At 35.9% G+C, this 21,215-nt stretch overlaps 1 protein-coding gene across 2 annotated transcripts in view; it reads right to left on the bottom strand.

Moving 5' to 3' along the window:
- The window catches only part of BCKDHB (branched chain keto acid dehydrogenase E1 subunit beta), a 106,844-nt gene that overhangs the window by 55,485 nt on the left and 30,144 nt on the right, over nucleotides 1-21,215 (bottom strand). The window contains exons 7-8 of one of the 2 annotated variants that reach the window (XM_031057180.1): nucleotides 19,426-19,536; nucleotides 13,414-13,888 (exon numbers count right to left, since the gene is read on the bottom strand). In XM_031057180.1, the coding sequence (XP_030913040.1) occupies nucleotides 13,691-13,888; nucleotides 19,426-19,536 (309 nt within the window). In that variant the 3' untranslated portion in view covers nucleotides 13,414-13,690. Of the gene's footprint in view, nucleotides 1-13,413; nucleotides 13,889-19,425; nucleotides 19,537-21,215 lie in introns of those variants that run through there. The other variant, XM_005421156.3, reaches the window with a different exon arrangement.

The following is a 21,215-nucleotide window of genomic DNA, read 5'->3' as shown; positions in this document are numbered from 1 at the left end:
GGGTAGACTGTATACCCTTAGTAGAGTTGCAGATGACACCAAACTGTGAGGAGCAGCTGGTGGGCCAAAGGAGGTGTGCTGCCATCTGGAGGGACCTGGACAGGCTGACAGGAACCTCACGTAGTTCAAAAAAGGGAAGCACCTGCCCTTGGGGAGGAACAACTCCAGGCACCTGCACACTGGGGGAAAGCAGCCTGGCAAGAAAGGAAGATGGATGTCCTGATGGACACCACATTGACCATGAGCCAGAAATGTGCCTCTGCAGCAAAGAAGGCAAATGGTATCCTGGGCTGCATTTGGAGGACCACTGACCATACAAGGGATGTGATGCTGCCTCTCTGCTCAGCACTGGTGAGGCCACAGCTGGAATGTTGTATCCAGTTCTGCACTCCTCAGTAAGACAGGCATGGACATACTGGAGAGTCCAAATGAGGGCCACAGAGATAATTAAGGGACTGGATGAGGGGAGTGGGATGAAGGGACCTCATTGATATAACTACAAACCAAAGGGAGGGTGCAAACAAGACTGAGCCAGACTCTTTGCAGTGGTGCCCAGAGGCAGAGTTTCTGTTGTTATGCTGATGTTGCATACTGAAATCCACATCAGGACAGATTTTTTCCCCAGTTGTATGTATGGCAGAAACAGTTCATAAAGAACTACTGTGACCACAGCAGGGAAGCACATATGAAACATCTTGCAGAGAAATGTTAACACAACCATAAAATTTACTGACTCAACATACCAGGATTTTAATATTCCAGTATGTATCATTTTACACTATAAATGCCAAAAATAATTCCAAAATACTAATGTGGATTCTTCCTGCATAGCACCAAGAACAATGCTGCGGCGTAAAGATGGTGGTGCAGAGAGAAAGAAAAATGAAAACAAGCACAGGAATAATGTAAAGCAACATGGAAAATTTTTTTAATTGCAGTCAAAACTAAATGGAGTTGCTACAGGACTAGATAGAATATCCTAAGAAACAATGAAGAGACAATAATGAAACAGTTATGGCTTTTACACCTACACAACATTGCCAGCGTATGACTGAGATGATCAACATAGAAATTTATAAGCTTCCTGCAAAGCCAAGAACCAAAGACGGATCCCCCATGTGCAGAGTAGCATATGAAGAGTAGCAGAAAATTCCTCTCCAAAGAACCTGCAAGTTAAATAGCTGAGACTGTGAAAAGAGAAATGAGGTATGACACACAGCAGGGCACACCTCAGTACAGTTTGGGTTGCTTGATATAATTTTTAATAGAAGAGGGTTAAAGTACACTAAAAGGACTAATATTCTATCAAGTAGTGACTAACTCTCCAATGCCTTTCAGTAAACTTACTCTTGTAATACAACACTGCTACAAACCCTCTTGTAATACTTTTATAACATCATTCTACATACCCTAAAACAGATAATTGCTGAGAAAACAACCGGTGATAATAATGGTCATGGATTGTGGGGACAATGAAGAAAATTGATGTTTTGTGCAGATGGACACTCCTGTTTAACTTAAAAGTATTTAAGAACACATTAATCAACTTCATTAAGAGATGGGCAAAGAAAAAGTACTTCTGGAATTCCATAGCATGGCTTTTTGATACATACATATTAGACTGAATTTGTTAGGGATATAAACTGATTCAGAAATCAAAAGTAAATTTAAAAATAAAACCCATCTGGCTCGTTCTTATAACTTCAGATACACTACACTGATTTTATTGCATCATTTTCCTCCACCTCTTCAAATCTCATTTACTTTCTGGCACTGGAAGCTCTCCTTAGTAGTGACAATAATTTAAATATACATTTGGTACAAGAGTATGTTTATTTCTGAGGACTCCACATACAATCTGCTAACACTACTGAAATAAGTAGATTGAATGTCAAAAAAAATTATTTTAACCAAATGCCTCTAGATTTCCCAGTCATTGTGTTCTAGAAATAATTATTAGCAGATTCCTTAAATAGACATTTGAAGAATAATGGCAACTAAACTCAATGAAAAATATTAATGAATCCACTGGATTGGTAACTCATGACTCCTCAGTACTTTGAACTACATTTGCCTACTTAACCACAATTAAATATATCTATTCAAATAATCCTTCTTTGTGTATAGCCTAAAACATAACATTTAATAGCAAAGGTTTCAGAAAACAGGAACTTTTGCAGCAGCTTCCAACCTCCACCAGTGTGAATAAAACACTTGGGTAGACGTATCCCTCCCTCACCCTCTACACCATTTAATTCCCTGTTTATGGGAGCAAAATTAGAAAGTCTCAGGAAATACAGATGAACAATACTGCACCAAAGAGACCCTTTTCATCCCAAAAATCTACATGGACACATTATAAGACACCCTTCAAGTCTGTGCGGCATCACCACATTCAGCTGACATTGCATGGAGAAAAGTCCTTTTCTGAATTTTAATTAATTGCTAAACATACTAACTAGTGCCTTCATAAATTAACTTGCTTCTTCAGTTTTTCTATATTCATGTTCAAATCCAGCACTAATTTTAGGCCTTAAATGTTGTAAGTCTGTTAATAAATTAAAATTTGAGATTAGCTAGCCCTCCTCTTGCCTTTCAGAAATTACATGCATATTGTTTATTAATATTCTCAAGTTTTGAAAATTTCATCAGTCCCTCAAATTCCTGGAATAATCAAGCTGACATAGTACATATTCTTTTCACTATAATACTTTTTTTTGAAAAAAGAAAATTCAAGCTTTCAAGTCTGAGTGTTTTTTGAGGTTCATCCAAGATAACCTTTAAGGAAAGACTGTAGTCTTCTACAGCCAAAAAAGGCAGGGAAAACACCCACATTCTGTAAGATGAAAGTCCCAAAATCTTAGAGGGATCTACCCCAGGACTATGAAGGTACCTAAACCCCTGAAATGCTAAGAGCCTCTAGCTAGCTTTATTTACCTCCTTTCTTCACAACCACCACCATTCTCTCTGTTCAGTACCCCTGCTCTTCAGGTCCTCTGATTCACAAGTAGAATCACATCAAAAAGTCAGACAGTGAAACCAAGTTATAAAACAAGAGCATGAATAGTGCCTCAGCCATTTTTTTATTCTTGTAAAACAGATGGGATCCTGGGCAATTCTTAAAGACCCTCCACGGACAATCCAGTGCTTTGTAAAATCCATAAATCCTCTATTAATCCAAATATTGTACTACAGTTTTTGTGAAGAACACCAGATAGAGAACTTCCCCAGCTACTCTGGAGGATCCAAGAATGGGCCAGCTAATTCACTGCCATACTCACAACCCAACAGACAAACAAAAACACTATTTTGGAACAAATCTTGGCAGTACTCATCCAGAAGCAAAACACCATCCTGCCAGATATAACTCAATAACAAGTCTCCTCAGAATAATTTTACTGAAGCTAACTATAGGTTTGGAGAACTTGAAAGAAGCCAACAACTGTTCTTAAAAGAAAAGAGAAAAATATAATCAGGTCACCAATAAAATAACTAAAACAGACTGAAATTTCATTGCTGAAGACAACAATACTTTCATTTTCCTCCACTGAATTGGTCAGTAGCTTTTAACACAATTCAAATAAACCTGTAAGACAAATAGTTAGAGTGTCCCAGCAAAAAACTCGCTTTGGTCCAAAGAGAAAGATTAAAATAAAAGTGATGTTTCTTAAATTTGTAAGTTTAGAGGAAGACTGTAAGAATATAAGAACTTGAAGGCAGTACAGACAGAAGAAAATGAAAAGCACAGGAATGTCAATGAAGAACGGCAAGAAAAAAGAAAAGGCCATAGCAAGAGAGATGCCAAGTTCTGGAAAGAAAATATGTGGATTCTGAAAGGTATGGAGAAAGGAACTGAGAAAAGTACTGGCAATACCACTTGTGGCATACCCCTCGTTTTTCACTCTGGCTCATACTGGGAATTACAGCATGACCAGGACAGCAGTAAGACTTTGTTTCACCAAACCTCCCAAAGATGCAGGAGCTTCGGAATCTCTGCATCCAGCATCTGCTTCATTCTTATTTCTTAAATTACTTTCAACTCTGATAGCACAAATTCATGAAGTTCATCACAGACACCTGAATTTATTTCACTGCAGATGTTGAACCCACTTAGGCTTTATTTGACTTAGTATCTGAAAAACTAACATGGATTATATAGGAAAGCACAAGACAATATAAGGGAAAGATCTGAGCAAAATAATCACTAAATAATTAAATAAAAATATGAAGCAGATCAGGATGATCAAGTAGTGGTATGAAAATGAGAGCTGAGCCACCTCTGCCCCTTTCAGAAACAAGCATTAGCAGGTGAAGTGATAGATATAATTATTTGAATAACAGGTCGTTACAGAATTTTATGCCAATTAGCTTGCAAACCTATGCTTTAAAAATTACTGTACGCCTTGTTTATGTTCTTAATATATTTTTTCTGTTTTACTTCCCATTTATTTTTCTAAAGCAACAACCAGCTCACCTCCTCCTTTCATTCTTTCAGCATATTTTGTCCTATTCTCTCTTCTATCTTTTGTGCTCTCTTCATTCAAACTATCTCAGCAATCCTCATGTCATTTCTTCTACAATCTCCATTTTTTTCTATCAGTTTACACTCTCTCCCTATCTGACCTACTTCAACTTACAGAAGGAATAGTCATTTTGAAGATATGCATTAATTTTCAGCCTGTCAGCCAAGAAAATGAGGGTCCCACAGCCTGAGGTCATTTTTCTGCCCATTTGTCAGTGTCCTGATACACATTTTGCAGCCAAATGCAAGTCTTAAAAATACTAAGTTCCTGAAAGCATGGTAAAAATCAGTCTGTATGAGGAAGATTAGTACGCCTACTAACTTCATAACCTCATGAAAGCCAAGCTGCACTTAACACTATCTCTCCCACAGTTCTTTATTGGTAAGCACCAATAAATTGTCTCTGTCGCTTTTTGTCTAGCCATTCATTTTAGAAAGGAGCTCAGCATCTTAATGTAGGTAAATGGAGGACATGGGATGATGGAAGGCAGGAAATATGGGACATAAATTCATAGAAAAATAGATTTCACTCCTCGTGTAGTAATTATTTTTCATTCTTTATCATAATGTTGTTATCCAAAGTAAAGAAATTAATTTCTGTGTCTTCACAGCATTGCATGGGAAGGGAAAAGATGGTAAGGCCAAATGCAAAACCCATGGAACACATATCTGAGAGTTCTCTAGGGGTTTTTTTCAGGCTTCCATTTCATGGAACAGTGCTACTATGCCATTAGAATTTCCAAATCATTTACAAACTCAGTAATTTGACCATAATTTCTTGATTTAAATTTCCATGAAAATACCATGAAACAATAGCTGTCTTCTATTTAAGCAATAACTCTGTTGCTTTTATAACAATTAATTTGACCTTTTTGATGTCTGTCACTCAAGCCACTAATTTGGATATAACTTCTTTTTCCCCAGAAGAGGGACTACAGCTGCAGTGCTTGGGATAAAGGTAAAACAATCTTGTCAATAACAACTGAAAAAGATCACATGATGACTCAAGTCTATATAAATTTGCAGGTTTTATTATTCTTGTTTTCTGGACCAATTGTATGTAACAAAATGTCTGTATCATATAAAAAAAAGGTTAATATTCAGCAATCTTTTCTTTAATAGACAGACTTGAATTTTAGAAACTCATTCTATTTTCTGGCAAATGCCACTATTATAATCTTCCAGCATGTTCCATATGTCTTTCATATCCAAGCTAAAATTAAAAAAAAAGATTAGATTACACTAAAATAAGAACTTCTAATGCTCAAAAACATTACTGTGGTGAACCATATGCCACTTAGGGCTACCTTGTACTCAACCAAAGTCATCCTCCAATTATTCATTTCCATAAACTTTAATGGTCTTTCGGCTACTGAAAGCACCAGTAAGCCAATGACATTTGATGGGTTAGCACAGGACAATGAAACATTAGCACACACAAAAACTGTCATAAAATGTATGCATTTGCCACTGACCTCAATGGAAATCTCTTTAGTGACAAACACTGAAATCAAGCCTCATATTTGATACAGGTATTTCTTGACACATAACTGAGCTTCATTTAATCGTTACATCAAAACTTTTAACATGCTAGTCCAAGAATCACTAATTATAGTAATTTTAAAATGTAGACAAAAGAAATTCTATGTATAGATCAAGAAATACATTTTATTTTAAATAGCCTCTCCTGGTGAGCTGAAAAAAACTCTGAAAGTAATCTGGGAAAAACAGCCTGATATAAATTTTTTTCATTGATCACTGATCACCATAGCATTACAATGAGTCGGCAGCATAAGTAAATTATCAGAAATAAGAGTTTTCAAATATTCCTTATCTATTTGGTATATACTCATAAATGAATTAACTATTTGGCTTCTTCTGTTCAACATGATACACAGGCACTTGCATTTTTCACTTAGATCAGCAGCTTAAAAGATGTTGAGCCCTTTAAATGTTTATCAACTAAAAGACAGCAGTCATCTTTGTACATGACAGAAAAAATAATCAAAGCCTGTAATTCATTCATTGCACAGTTCTGACTATTGCTGAATAATAGCCTTTATTCCCCCCTGTCTGCTTATTTCATATTCCTTGCATATCTGAGACAGTCTTTCCTCTAAGCAGTTTGAAATGTCACAGTCTTAAACTATGTGTCACATGAATATTTTTCACTCAAATTGCTAAGGCAGTTTTTATGTTTGACGCCAGAAGGAATACAGACAGAAAAACCATGAAGCTGCTGTAAGAACCATACAAGGCACAAATGAGACCTTCTTGTCTTGAAGCTTTAATTTCCAAATGCAGTACTATTGAATAACATCCATTCCCAGTCTGGAATTAATGCTGCATCACTGTAATCACTGGAATGCCTGTAGAGATCTCCTCATTTACATCCTCTACATATGCAGGGCCAGAGAGAGAATGCATTAAACACAGATCTATGGAAATACCAGGGAGCTTTGTACATCTCAGAGCAGGACAATGAAAGAAGCATAACCAAGTTTGTCAACAGAGCAAAACTATATTCAACCAGAATGTCAATTCATTTTTTGAAAGCAGTAATTAGCAGAGCTGTAGTTTTGTTAAGGATCTCTAAAAACCTTGGTTTGCTAGGGGAAGGGCCAGAGGGAAGACCAATTACCCAGCACTGTAGGTAGCAAACAACATGTGGTTGTGTTTACTATTTTTCTCCTTTTTTTTTACTCTGAGGAACATTTGCTTACAGAAAAGCATTTGCTACACACCACTTCTCACAGAAGCTCAGCAACTTACTGCCCCATAACAAATTCTGTGTGCTCTGATATTCTTTAGAGGTCTGTTTGCAAAAAGAAGGTCTGTTTTCAGAAGCCAGTTTATCACAGTTTCTGGAGTTCTCAGGTAAATTTCCTGAGTGGAATGCAATCATTTTAGAGAAAGACTGTTGCTTATCTTTGTTGTCACTTGTTTTCCTTCAAGGGGAATTGGTTAAGCAAAAGTTGAACAGTTAGAATGCTAAATTTAGAAAACTGGAAAAGGGGACTAAGGGAAACTTGAAGAAAATGAGACAAAAGACCTAAAACTTGAAAAGTTAGTGGAAGGTCTAAATAATTCATCAGACAATCATAATTATCTCAGGCAAGACTGGAAAAATGAAAGATTAATACAAAATTTATAAAAGGGAAGACCACAGCATAAAGAAATTGAGTAATTTCACAAATACCTTAGAGCATCTGTAAGGCACTTGACTAATGCAAATCCCAATTTCTTCCTCAATACTTCCACGTTTCTAATTTTGTTTACTTATGAAACCATTGAGCCTCTAAATTACATAATTTTAGATTGCTCAGAGTTTCTTACTTATTTAAAGATCAGCATTTCTGTATTGCCAAAAAAATATTTTATTTCTTTAGAACGCAGATGGTGAAAGCTCAAAACTTCATCACATCAGCAATTTCCTCTGTACTTTGCTGAATCATCAGATGCTCAATTGTGTCAGTTCTGATATTACTTTAGGTGATAATGAAATAAATACTAAATTAATATGGGAGAAAGAGGAAATGTGAGTCTCCTACACACCTTTATTTTGACTTTTTCCCAATATTGGGAAAAAGAAAGGTATTTTATTTTAGTGTGATATTAGTCAGAAAATTAACACTGATGACTTGAGCAAAACAAGTTACAATTATACAAAGTATTTGAGAACTACTGATCTTACAGAGAAAAAAAAATCTATAGCTATATTTATCTTTTCTATTAAGCAAATCCCAGTCTGTTACTAAGTCATTTCTGAAACAAGAAAGGGTCCATACATTAGCTTTTCAATTACGCCAAGTAATTGCCCTAGAAAATCTCTACATTTTGCAACACTTCAGTATTGCATCTACACAATTAGATATAACAGCCAAGATCTTTCAGGCTTAACTTCAACATAGATACATCAATCTTGATGATACTTAGATGTCTAGATAATCAAGATGATACTTTAAATCAGGACACATACATACCTAGTAACATATGCATTAATTACTTCAAATGTATTTTGATTGTCCAGTAGAAAGGACAATTTACAAGTGATTTGCAGATAGATTACTCTGAAAGATTTATTTTCTTTCACTGGAAAATAAAACTGTATTACCATAAACTGCTGACAGTGTTTTAAGACCTAAAAATCACATCTTCCCCTAGCCAATCTATTATTTAAAACATCACTGAGCTCTTAGCCAAAAAAATGACAGTATCAAGACAGTTTTCTAATGTCAGCAAAACACCACAGCTGGTAATCAGAAATTAATTGTTTCCATGGGCTTGTTAAAGTGCAACATTTTTTCCCATCATATTGCAAATGGTTCCATATTAACACGTGAAAACTAGGTCCCACTGCTGAGCTTAATAACCCAATTTTTTTTTTTTCCCCTCAACACCATTTTCCCTGTAAGAAAAAGCAGATAGAAAACACACATCTTCTAAACCTAATTTTAAAATTGAAATTTTTAAGAGAAATGTTTTTAAACTTTGAAAAAGTTTTAATAAATCAAATTTTCCCTTTATTACTAAAGTAACATGCCAGTTTAATGGCAAATGAAAAATAGATGCCACTTGCTCTTTAAACTCAAAACTGATTTGCCTTTTGCAGCAAAGCCATATATGTCCTCCTTCCTTAAGAAATCTGTAACCTTCCAAACATAGCACTGTTGTAAATTTCAAAGTCTAGGGACCATGTCAAGAAACATACCACAAGAGCCAGATGTGATAATATGGTAGAGATTGGTACTTATTGGTAATGTGTTGACCACGTGCCAAAAGAGTGATTTTACAGTTTTGTCATGTGCAGATCAAGGAACTTATTAAAACTGGCAATATGGGGGTTCTCAGCTGGACAGAGAAATTAGACTGCACATTTATAGCACAATCATTATACAGTAACCAAGTTGTATTAAATTACCACTTCCTCTTTTTCTCATCTAGAAAATTTGATTAGCATTCTCTGTAAACTTTTGTTAAGTCTTAAGCTACAAGACACAAACCAAAGCAAAGTTCCAATTTACAGCACACTTCACTGCTGATCCAAGTAATGTGACTACAGTTTAAACAGAATACTGCTTAGGCAAGTTAATAAATACCTCACATATGAATCAAATGGAAAAAATGAATTTATTGCATAATCTTAAACTTATATCACGGTAAGCATTCATTATGCTGACAGCTTCCTCAGTAGGTTGAATGAACAATTCCCCTCACACCACACATTTGAAAAAATTTTGATTATTCTTATGTTTAACATAGTTATTTTAGATTGCTTCAGATTAAGACCTTCCAGTACTTTATTAATTTAATTTCTGACTGCTTTTCTTATGTTATTCTTCATATTGTCTCATCAATGAGATGAAAAATCAGTCTGAGCTAGTTCCCCCTAAAGACTTTTTATAACTTTATGAATAAAATCTCTTGTTTTAAATTAAATAAATTGGTAAAATAACTACATAACACCAGCTCACAAGCTACTAGATTGATTGATGGCAAAAGTATTTGCAGAATAATCACACAAGTAGAAAAGCAGGGAAGGACAATGTCAAGACAGTACATGAAATTTATTTTGTACTAATATTCACAAAAAGCAGAGAATACCCAACTTCCCAACAGATTTAGCACTGTAGTGAGATTCATTATGCAGTAAGTAAAATTGCACCACTTGCAGTACTACAGATGGGTAGTTTTTAGTCAAGTCATGGGTAGAAGAACAGGACATGAATCAAGCATTGACAACATTCTAGCACTGCCAATGGAATCTCCTGCTTTTCCTCAGATGTCACTGGTCCATCCTGCATTTCCTGCCACTAAGGCTCAATTTTTCCATTCTTGTCAAAGTAATGACGATGTATACATGCCACAGCTCAAAGCACTTCCTTTCACTTGGCTCCTCATTTTAACTAGTTTGTACTTCAAGTACAAAGGCAAGAAACTATTGTAACACATCTTTGTGAACCAAAAGGGTACCTGAAGAAGAGAGCAACAAGAGCAGTAGCAAATGCAAGAGTCATTCCTCCTGCTCTTTGTGTCTGGGAGAGACTAAGACAGCCTCTGTAATCAGATACTTCTTTTCCTTTTCTTTCCCTTTGTGCCTAGAAGAATCAAGTTCAGTAACAGCAAAGCTTTTCTCTTTTTCAGCACAGAAAACAGAATATGCTCAGATGCCAGTAAAAAACAGGCGCAAAGATCTCCAGAGATCTTAAAGGGCTGATATTAAAGGTAAATTAGATGAGCATCTTCCAAGAGACGAAGCCACATGGTGTCACAGCATCATTAATCATTCGCTGTATCCACCATACAAACACCAACAATCTAAATGTAATTTAGCCGGGAGCAAAATTTCAAGCGGAAGAGACTAAGAGTAAAAGTTAGTCTCTGTCCCTTGAAATTGTCATATGTTGTCTGAAAAAGAATACTCTGCACAACAGGCAGCTTCTCAGTTCTGTAGAGTTAGTTCTATGTAACAATTGAACAGAAATCACAGATAAGGGGGAAAAGCTAAAGTACACTGCTAAAATGTAGTACCACAGAAAAATATAATTAATTCTTTTGTTTTATAATTTCCTTTTATGTTAAAGTCCTCAAGAACTTTGAAACATACAAAGTTTAGGATTCTCAAAACTGCACATCAAGTGAAACAATTTCTGCAGTAACAGCTTTACACATCAAAAGCATATTTTGCAAACAAAAAGCTAAGAAAATTAAATTAGTCTAATTTGTTTCTGGAGAGAAAAAAAATGCAGATCTCTGGGTTTTTTTCCACTATATAACCATGAAATAATTAACTACATGCATCTCATTCTAGGACATTTTTGTGACATTACAAAACATCAATTTTTTTCGTTTTCTATATCCACATGTAAAAGTAAAATGTCCACCGAGCCCAAGCAAATTCTGTCCTATTCTTTCAAATTATGAAGTGAAATATCATAAATTTCAGGACAGTGAAAATTACATACACAGGAAAAGTAAGCAAATTGCAAGGTTTTCAGATTACTTCAACTTCCATATGATAAAAACAGTAGAAGAGGACTCAACATATAATCAGAATTTCAAACATTTCAATATGGTAAAGGTCTTAATGTATCTCAGAGCTATCAAAAATTGTATAACAAGTTATAATACATATAACAAGACAGTAACTGTTCTATCATAAGGAGGGAATAAGGTAATCCGATATTCAGGATTTCATGCATTAGTTCAGCCCACCAGATTGCAGGGAGCAGAATTAAACAGCCCAAAAGAGTTTCAAGAGACTTGGGGGATTTTAGGAGTATTCCGTAATAGCTTGACAGAAAAAAAAAGTTATTCTGGAGTAGATTGAGTTTATTTAGAAGAAACCAAATCACAAATTGACTGTGCTGAACACTGCTGTGTGGCAGACTAAAAATGAAAGCAATCTTTAAGTATAGACTCTTGAACACAAAACAAAGATGAGAGGGATAGGAAATGATTTGTGGAGTCCCACATTAGTAGTATCAGAGAAGGTAGCAGCATAATGAAAACTAAGTAATACCAGGTACAGCTGTAAGACTTTTGGAAAATATCTGAGTAAATATATCTTAAAGAAAAACAAATCCTTCCTATAAAAAATTCTAGCAATATTTACCTTTGGAAATCTCTGTAGTCTATACTTTTATTAAAAGATTTCAGATTGCCTTCACTGTGAACATAAAAATACTTACAAGAGGCTAAATACAATGCACTGTGCTATTAATAAATGGATATTGTTAGACAATAATTCAGTAAAAAGCAGATTAAATCTTGGCATGATGAATTTCAATATTACCTTTAGAAGTACAAAATTATTGTAGAAATACTTAAAACCTCATTCTCATGGGGTAAAGGTTAATAAAGCACAAATAGGAAGAATCTACACCATGTGAATCCTAAAAAAAAAGTAGTCTAAAAGAACAGCTGGCTCAACTAAGTGATAATGGCAGGATAAATAGCTACAGACATTTAAAGAAAGGCAATACTGTAGAGAAGCAATAATTATGCTTGTGGAAGAATGATTCATCTATGATTACCATCATGGAACTTCATCCCAACTTCCATTAGAATTCAATCAGCACCACTTGCAAGGAAAAAAATAAATGCACATACTGGAGCCATAAAATAGCTTCTAACCATAGACTATGTACCACTGCCCATTTATTTGCATAAGTGCCTTTAAATCTGAAGGTTGTAATACATAATGTGAGCAAAATGTTTGATGAAGAACTGATGGACAGTATCATCAACACTATATGTTAAGAGAAAGTACTCACAAATGCCTTTACCTATGTTTTTTTCTAATCAGATTCTTTCTAAAGTATCACTTGTCAATATATAGGCAAAAAGACTGAGAACTATTTTTATATTGGGAGGGAGAAAGGAGAAAACAGAATTTTATATAAACAAACACGTTGGCACTAGGTACTTCCCTTAAAAAACAAGATGCATAGGAACAAAAAACAAGGCTTCAAAGCTTTCTTAAAACATAAACAAAGATATGAATAATTAGTTTCTAAAATGGTTATGTATATATTCTCGTAACTTTAAAAATGTCTGCCTCCGAGTATGGCTCCAGCGTTCTGCTTCTGGAAGCCAAGCAACAGTCCACAGCACGCTCCAGCAACCTGAAACTACAAGACCAAAAGACACGAGTTTCTTATGGAAACAGTGACAAAATTAACTGTCATCATGCAAGCAGTACAACTTTAATCATATTTTATAGGTGCAAGATCCATTCAATAAGAAATTCAAGGAGCAACATGTAAAATGGCAAAAGATCAAGAACAGATAGCCAAGAAACATAAATCTGATCCCAGGATACCTGTGCTACAATTGTACAGTTCAATGCCTGGTGAGTGTAGTTAATGCATAAAAAACCCACATCAGGGTTGCTGATCTTGATTTTCCTTTTATTCACAGTCCAAATAGATGAAGTAAACTTAAAGGAATGGAACAAGCTGGTAGACCTATAGGTCTGCTAGGACATGCTGCCTATTAAGTATAGGACATGAAAGATGTACTACTGAAAATTACTCACTGATGACATCTGACAAAAATGCCACTTGAGCATTAAGGATAATGCTTCAATACATGCTGGAAACAAAAGCTCCCGTCAAGAGCCTCGATGGAAAACAGGCCCAGAGTTTGCCCGATCTGTATTACCCCCTAGTTCCCTCTGTAGAACTCTGTATTTCTTTTGCTCAGATTTGCTTTTTCCAATGAGTAGCAGATGTGTTTGCAGCCTGACAAGCATTTTTGGTGACCTCCATGAGGGGGTCTGTAGAATCCTTCCTGAAGAGGAGCAAAGTAACACGGAGTGCCCAGAACTACATACATGCCTTTGGTTGACTGTAGCATAGGGTCCTAAAGAAGCAAATTCTGAATTACTATTCTCAACATTTCTTTGCACTAAGGTAGCAACCATTCAGAAACAGTTAAGATGACTAATTAGGTATCATTGTGCATGGCAAATACTTGCCTTCTAAATAATTCAAAAAGGTAAAATTGTGCATTTGCAAATTTTCACTTGCACAGTTAAAATGGCAGATTGATACTAATCAATTCAACATTTAAATTAACATTCTTGCCTCAGTTCAGGGTGAAAAAGCTACAGTAACTTGCACAATCCTTTAAGAGTACTTAATCCTGAGCTAGATTTCCTACTTCCAGTAACACGGATTTTTCAGTATAAAAACCATTACAACTACAGAATTTTACCCTGAATGTGACCAATGAAGCACTGGGAAGTGTTCCACGGACTTTTTAATCAATACCACACCATCCAGCAGCTCATACACAGGAAAGTCCAGCCTAATCTATTCAAAGTGTCCAAGCAAATCTGTTAAGTATAGTGAAGGAAATAAAACTTCTGTTTGAAAATTTCATTTCTGAAAGGGAGAAAAAGTGCTTTAAACAGTTTTGTGGCTTATAAATAACCAATTTTATAGACATTTCATATATCACTCATGTTTAAGTTTTCTAGCAGTGTCCTTCATGACAGCTTATTCTTTAAATAATAACACAGCTAATCAATTAAGTAGTGGAAAAGTGTTATCTGTCCGGATTAGGAACTGACATCTTTGCTGCACTAAATGCAGATGTCTGCAATGCACATGCAACAGCTGAGGAGTCAGCAGAGCATTTAAGGCTTCTTTATCAGCAGGATATGTTGAGAAACACATTAATTTCATGCATTCATGTTTACAGGTGAAGGTATAATGGGGAAAAAATCACTCATTCATGTTTACAGGTGAAGGTATAATGGGAAAAAATCACTCCTGATCCACATGAATAAAACACACAGATGTAGGATGATGTCAGAATAAGCACAGGGAAAGCATTCTCTCCCTCAAAAAAAATACCAAAAAAAAATCAACTCTATGGACAGCTAGCTCATCTCTCTTTGAGTTATAACTGCTTACCACTTATACTCCAATCCTAGTGAATAAAACAAGAGTTATAGTCAGAAATCAGTGAAGATTGTCAAAGTAAACAAAAGACCTAACAAATTTCTCACTGACCACAATGACATTGTGCTTTGAAAACGTATACATAGACAAGATGCTCAGTAATCTAAGGACAGCCTTTGCTGTTACACTTCCTAAGGAAGCAGCTAAGGCAGCACATAGTCTTTGAACAAGCTTGTGTCACTTTTCTGACACATAACAACAAAACTTTTTAAGCTGATTTATACAGCTACATATTGGGAGTTGATGTTCACTTTCAATCCTGCAGGGAAAAAGCACATGTTTGCTTTTGCTTCATTTTTCATTCAGAAGCAATATACTGGGAGTCTGTGTGTTGCTGCACCTGTGCATGTACAACTTGTACAATCTACCCCATTTTTCTTGCAAAAGACCTTAGAAAGATTACAGATCAGCGTGCATTTTAATGTACAGAAATGTATGTTAAACACATACATTCTTTGCTCTTATCCTAGTAAAAATGTCAGATATGTATTTTAAACAGCCCAACTACTTATGTCCTTTATGTCAGCAGCAGGTGTCATTTTTCAGGTGCAAAATTAGAGTTCAATTTGCCTCACCTAACTTTAGGAAAATTACAGTTTCCCTTTTTTTTAAAAAGACCAAACTTTTAAACCATGACATTTCCAGAGGCCAATTTATCTCATGAAAAAAAACAGACTGCTGATGCAGTTGTGGAAGTATCCTTTCTCTAGAATAGCCCTATGAGCTCCTGTAACATCATTTCTCTTTCATTTCTCCGTCTTAGACATCTGAAGATCAACAAAAGAAAAATCGAGCCCCTTTTTGCATGTTGACCTATTCCAGGAATTGTACCAAAAAAAGTTTCAATAACTGCTGGGATCCCTTAGAAGTCCATGGTAGTCTGCTCCAGGCAGGTGCAACCTCATCTCCTCATGCAGATGACAAATGCTAACTTATTTCAACACTGAGAAGAATCTAAAAATCTTAAAAATGCAAAGAAAATATCAGTAAAATTAGGCAGCCATTTTTATTTATGCTCACTGTATTTATTCTTTATGTTCATTTATGTTTCTCTCAGAGATATTTATTCACAAATGCACTCATAGGAGCAATGCAAAGTCAAAACAGTTGCTTAACTTGGCTAGAAGAGGCCTCTGCTGGCAGTTGTGAAGTACAGCTTCTCATAGTTCTAGGAAATACACATTTTGAGGACATAATTTTCTGTATTGAAAAAGCTACTGAAAGCAGACCAAGCAGTTAGATTTGCAGTGAAAATCTACATATTAGTGCTCATCTCCAAAGCACTAACAATTTCAGCCCATCCCTCTTCATGGCTACACCACAGCTGTCAAATCAAAGTTGCATGTATTTCCAGCTAAGACTAAAATGACAGCCTTTACTGATCACAAAGGACACCACTCCCAGCAGTGAAACTGAGGGATGCATTTTTACAGCAAAACCCAAAATCCCAGTCTCCAACACCACACAGACTCCCATCAGCCATGGACCATGCATTCCAGCACCAGCAGAAGAGCAATAAGGTTACAGCATATTATGTGCATCACCACCTGCATCCAACAGGACAGACAACAGACACATTTCAAACACACATGTGAGGCAAGGAAAAACAAAAAGCTGGCCTGATGTTTATGAGTGCTGACACAAGTAATAGGCAGCAGCAAATAGTCAGACCTGTAACAGCTGATAATTTGCTTATTGGTTGGACTGGAGTAAAAGTAATTCCATTATCATTTAAGAGCCCACAGAGAGAACATATGCAGAACAATGGACAGCTGAGGACTTTCTCTGGAATGGCCAACTTTTCTATTCATCTTTTGGACCCTGACCCTGGCATCTCAGGATGGGAATAACAAGTCACATTACCCAAACTGAGGCTGTAAGCCACTGTTGACTGCAACAGCTGCCACAAGCAATTCCTCTTGGGATGAGACTAGAGCAAGCAGCTAGAACTGTACTTCCATTCATCTGTTTACACAAGTAATTACCTTAAAAACTCTCCAGGATGCAAATTAAATTAAAAAGTTTCAGTGTTATATAATGCAACCAACTAATACACAAATACAAACCACAAATTATTTTCAGCTGAGCAAAACAGACAAGATCTAAAGAAGAAGAGAATTTAATATTTCTCCCATCAGACCAGCCAGCATACAGCCAAACTAACATAAGAGCAATGCTAACTAAAAACATTTACTGTTTGGTATTTATCATAATAAACAGCTGAACTGCCTAGCCAACAGGCACTGTACTTTTTTTTTAAATGATTCTCTTAATTCTTAATAGTAAACATATTAACAGATTTAAAACAACAGGTCCATCTATTCCATCTTTTAGAGATATGGAAAACCTCTCCTACAAGGTAACACTAAGAATTGGGATTGTTCAGCCTGGAAAAGAAAAGGTTTTAGGGTGACCTAATTGCAGCCTTCCTGTACCTGAAGGGAGACTACAATAAAGATGGAGAGAGACTTTCTACAAGAGCGTGTAGTGACAGAACAAGGGGGAAGAACTTCACACTGAGAGAAGTGTTAGATTAGATATTAGAAAAAAAAAAAAAACACCTTCATTGCAAGGGCAGTGAGGCACTGAACAAGCTGCCCAGAGAAGTTGTGGATGCCCCAGCCCTGAAAGTTCAAGGCCAGCCTGGATGGGACTCTGAGCAACCTGATCTAATAGAAGATGTCCCTGTCTATGTGAGGGGAGTTGAAACTACATGATCTTTAAAGTCCTTTTGGACCCAAACCATTCTATGGTATTTTTATGTTACAGTTACCTTAAAAGATGTTCAGGACAGAACATGAGCTGAAAATCTTCATGGAGTATCCAGATTTAAAAAACATATTTGCAAAATATTGTACAACTAAAGCTCTGCACTTCCTCTGCACAACTACATTTTTTCCTGAGGGTGTTTCAGTGCAAGTCCAACCCAACAAAACAGACTTAATTGCTCTTTCAAAGAGATACTGTTTCCAAAGAATGACAGCTCAAATCTTCAAAGAAGGAAAAAAGAATTACCAAAAAAAAAAAAAAATCATTTTACTTGTCCAGAAGAGATTGTAAAGGATTTATTATGGCCAAAATTTCACTTCATATTGATGACAGTAACTCAACACATTTCATTTTTTACAGCTAGAAAGTACATCCAAGTAAGAAGAAATACACTTCAAACAAAAAAATGAAAACACTTCAATGAAGAAGATCAAATTTATATGAGGCAACTCATAGCTACTCATATAAGTACACAATTCGTAACACATCCACAACCAGACAGCAGAACACTGCCAATAGCAAATGCACAACATGGATCTTTCCTCCCATAATCTATTCCATCCCATCCCACTGGCAGTTCCTCAGATAAATAAAACTGAGGAGAAACAGAGTAGCAGACCAATGGCCCATCTTTCCCTTTATCATACTTAATGTGTTTATATGTTACCTGACCAGAAGTAAGGCCCTTACTGAGCAAACACAGAATGACAGAACACTTGTCTACACAATTAAGATATTCCAAGTATATAGAGTCAGATATGTGCCTGATCTGCCGTATTTAAACATCAGTAAAATCTGAGTTAGCTGCACATGACACCATATTGCCTTAAATTAGAAACTGCAGGCAGAGAAAGTATTTGATGGAATCACACACCTTTTTCCAAGCCCATGGCTGCTCTCATCCCTGTGGTTAACTCAGCACACTACAGATACTAGGCCTGAGTTAAGAAAGCTGCAGACATCTCTCAGTCTTCTGAGTAATTTGTTCAGGAGCATAAAATGAGCGAGTCAACCCAGCTTGAATTAGGACCAAGGAGTTGTTAGCCATGGTCCTGCAGGACTGTGGATTTGCCAGATTAAGGAAACTCAGCTCTAGCAGAAGCAGTGAGTGTTCTGTTAGTGACATCAAAGACTTCCACAAAGAAGAAAAGGACTTTCCAGTACTCAGGAATTTCAAACTAGGTAGTCTGAGAAGAATAAATGCTGCTTTTTCTCCCTAGCTCAAGAATTAATATACCTTAAATCAAAACATTTATTTCTAAAAATACATATAAACAACACTAAGGCACATTACTGCAGACCTATAACTAGATGAAGACCTTAATGTAAAACAGCAAGAAAAAGAAAATATAAAGATTTTCCCAAGACAGCAGGGATGTCAGAAAGACAAAGACTCAGAAATTGTGGAAAAGCAATTTTCAGGTGGAAGTCTGATTAAATCATACCTTCTGCTTGAAAGTAAAGAACATGTATTCTGACATTATTTTGAGCCCTGAAACATAATTATCTTTCAATGCTAAAGTAAATGTCTGGTCCATGTAATGTGCATGTACTCTGCATTTATGATACAGAACAAAAATACAGAATATATACAAAGAAAAAACATAGGTCTTTTTAAAACAACCTAGGTTGCTTTTAAATGAATATGCATCATCTTCTTACCTTGCAAACAGTCTCTGTATCCCATGGTAAGATGGTTCTCAGATCAATAACTTCACAGGACACACCAAGCTTTTCTTGAGCCATTGCTGCCACCTCTTTAATCACATGTACCTGAAAAAACAATGTACCATCACCAAAGAATCTGAATTATGCAAATTGCTCTAAATTATACATCTGGAATACAAGCAGTAATTTAACATATCACCTGCATGTTGAGCAGGTATGTTTCTATTCAATAATAACCATTTAGTATTTAGTGCATTCTTCTTATTTAGTACCAAATTATTCCCAGTATTTTAGCACCACTCCAAAAACTCAATTCACTAAAGAATCACTGAGAACAAAATTTGCTTTCTAGAGAAGTGTCTTTCAGTGAAAAGTATCAGTCCTCACTATTTTTTTTAATTAGTTTGAATGAGTTTGGGAAGATTTTATTAGTACTCTAACAAAGCTAATACCCAAATATATCAGAGTAATGTATTCAATGTAGCAGTCCCATGCAATCCTGCAAGAAGCATTAAATACATTCAGAAATACTACACTCCACTACATCTGATCTTAGCCAAAAAGCCAAGAAACAGTTCTAGTAGCCCCAGTAACTGCTCTAACTTACTGAAACATAGCCAAGTGATCATCTCCAAAGCATTATCTTATGAAGAGCTAGGAGAAAAAGTGATTACTACAATCTGTAAATATCCAGTCCTGATCCCCACAAAGCATATAGCAGTAGCATGACATTATAAGCACTTATTGCTCTTCCTACACATAGTTTAACACCAACAATACAAATGCTGCATTACCTGATTACTACAATTAACATTCTACTAAAACAAAAAAGTATTCTTCTCTAGCAGGAGGCTATCACTGAACTGGAATACAGATTATTCCCTATCCACCAGTCAAGGAATCTATTTAGTAGTAGTGAATCACAGTAGGTATAAATCATCCACATCTACACCCATCCTTTACATAAGGTGTATTATGCTAAGAACAGAAAAGAAAGTAATACTCTACACATTCAAAACTGTATCTTGACATTAGGTTATAATACACTTTTCAGCTAAATGTATCTCAAGCATTGTTTTCCCTAAAACAAATATTTGCAAGCAAATGCTCCAACATGGAAAATAAGAAATGTTACAAATCAGATTATCCTCCACAAACATCTCAGCAAGAAGCATTTGCTCATGAGATATGTGGGTAGAAAAATTTTCAATATGATGTTGCCAATAAACTCTGGTGCTCTCTTTATTGTTAGAACATTTCACAATACAGGTTTGGATTGTGGCAAATGACCTCCATCAAGCAACTTCTAGGCATAGCTAAGAGGTTGAAGCCAAGGACCATCCCCAGTAATCAATTTGGATGAAGTCATCTTCATCTTGAAGGCAACAGAAACTTAGCAACCTGGACATGGTCAGGGAGTGTCAGTTGCCTGAAGGTTAGAGGGCATTAATAAATCCTACACAGACCCCAATAACAACAAAAAGCACAAACCCAGAGATCAGGTCAAAACTCTTTTGTCACAAAAGTTGTAAGATCCTCTCTTCTGAAAGCTTCTCAGATACAACTAGGCCAAGAAAATAGTAACTTCTGATTAGTCCACACTAGACTCAAATTTCTTCTCTGTAATTCTGGACTATGAGAATGTATTTTCTTAACAGCTTTTTCAATATTTGCAGATCTTCATTTGGGGGGCAGGGGACGGTTGCCAATGATGCTCCTGAACAGTTTTTGAAATGTAACTGTTAGAATCAAACCTATACCAATCCCTACTTGTATTAAATGTC

This window comes from Geospiza fortis, unplaced genomic scaffold, assembly GCF_000277835.1.
Source record: "Geospiza fortis unplaced genomic scaffold, GeoFor_1.0 scaffold190, whole genome shotgun sequence".
Classification (NCBI taxonomy): Eukaryota; Metazoa; Chordata; class Aves; order Passeriformes; family Thraupidae; genus Geospiza; species Geospiza fortis.
Note: the sequence above shows the minus strand (reverse complement) of the source record. Positions and strands in the feature narration are given on the sequence as shown.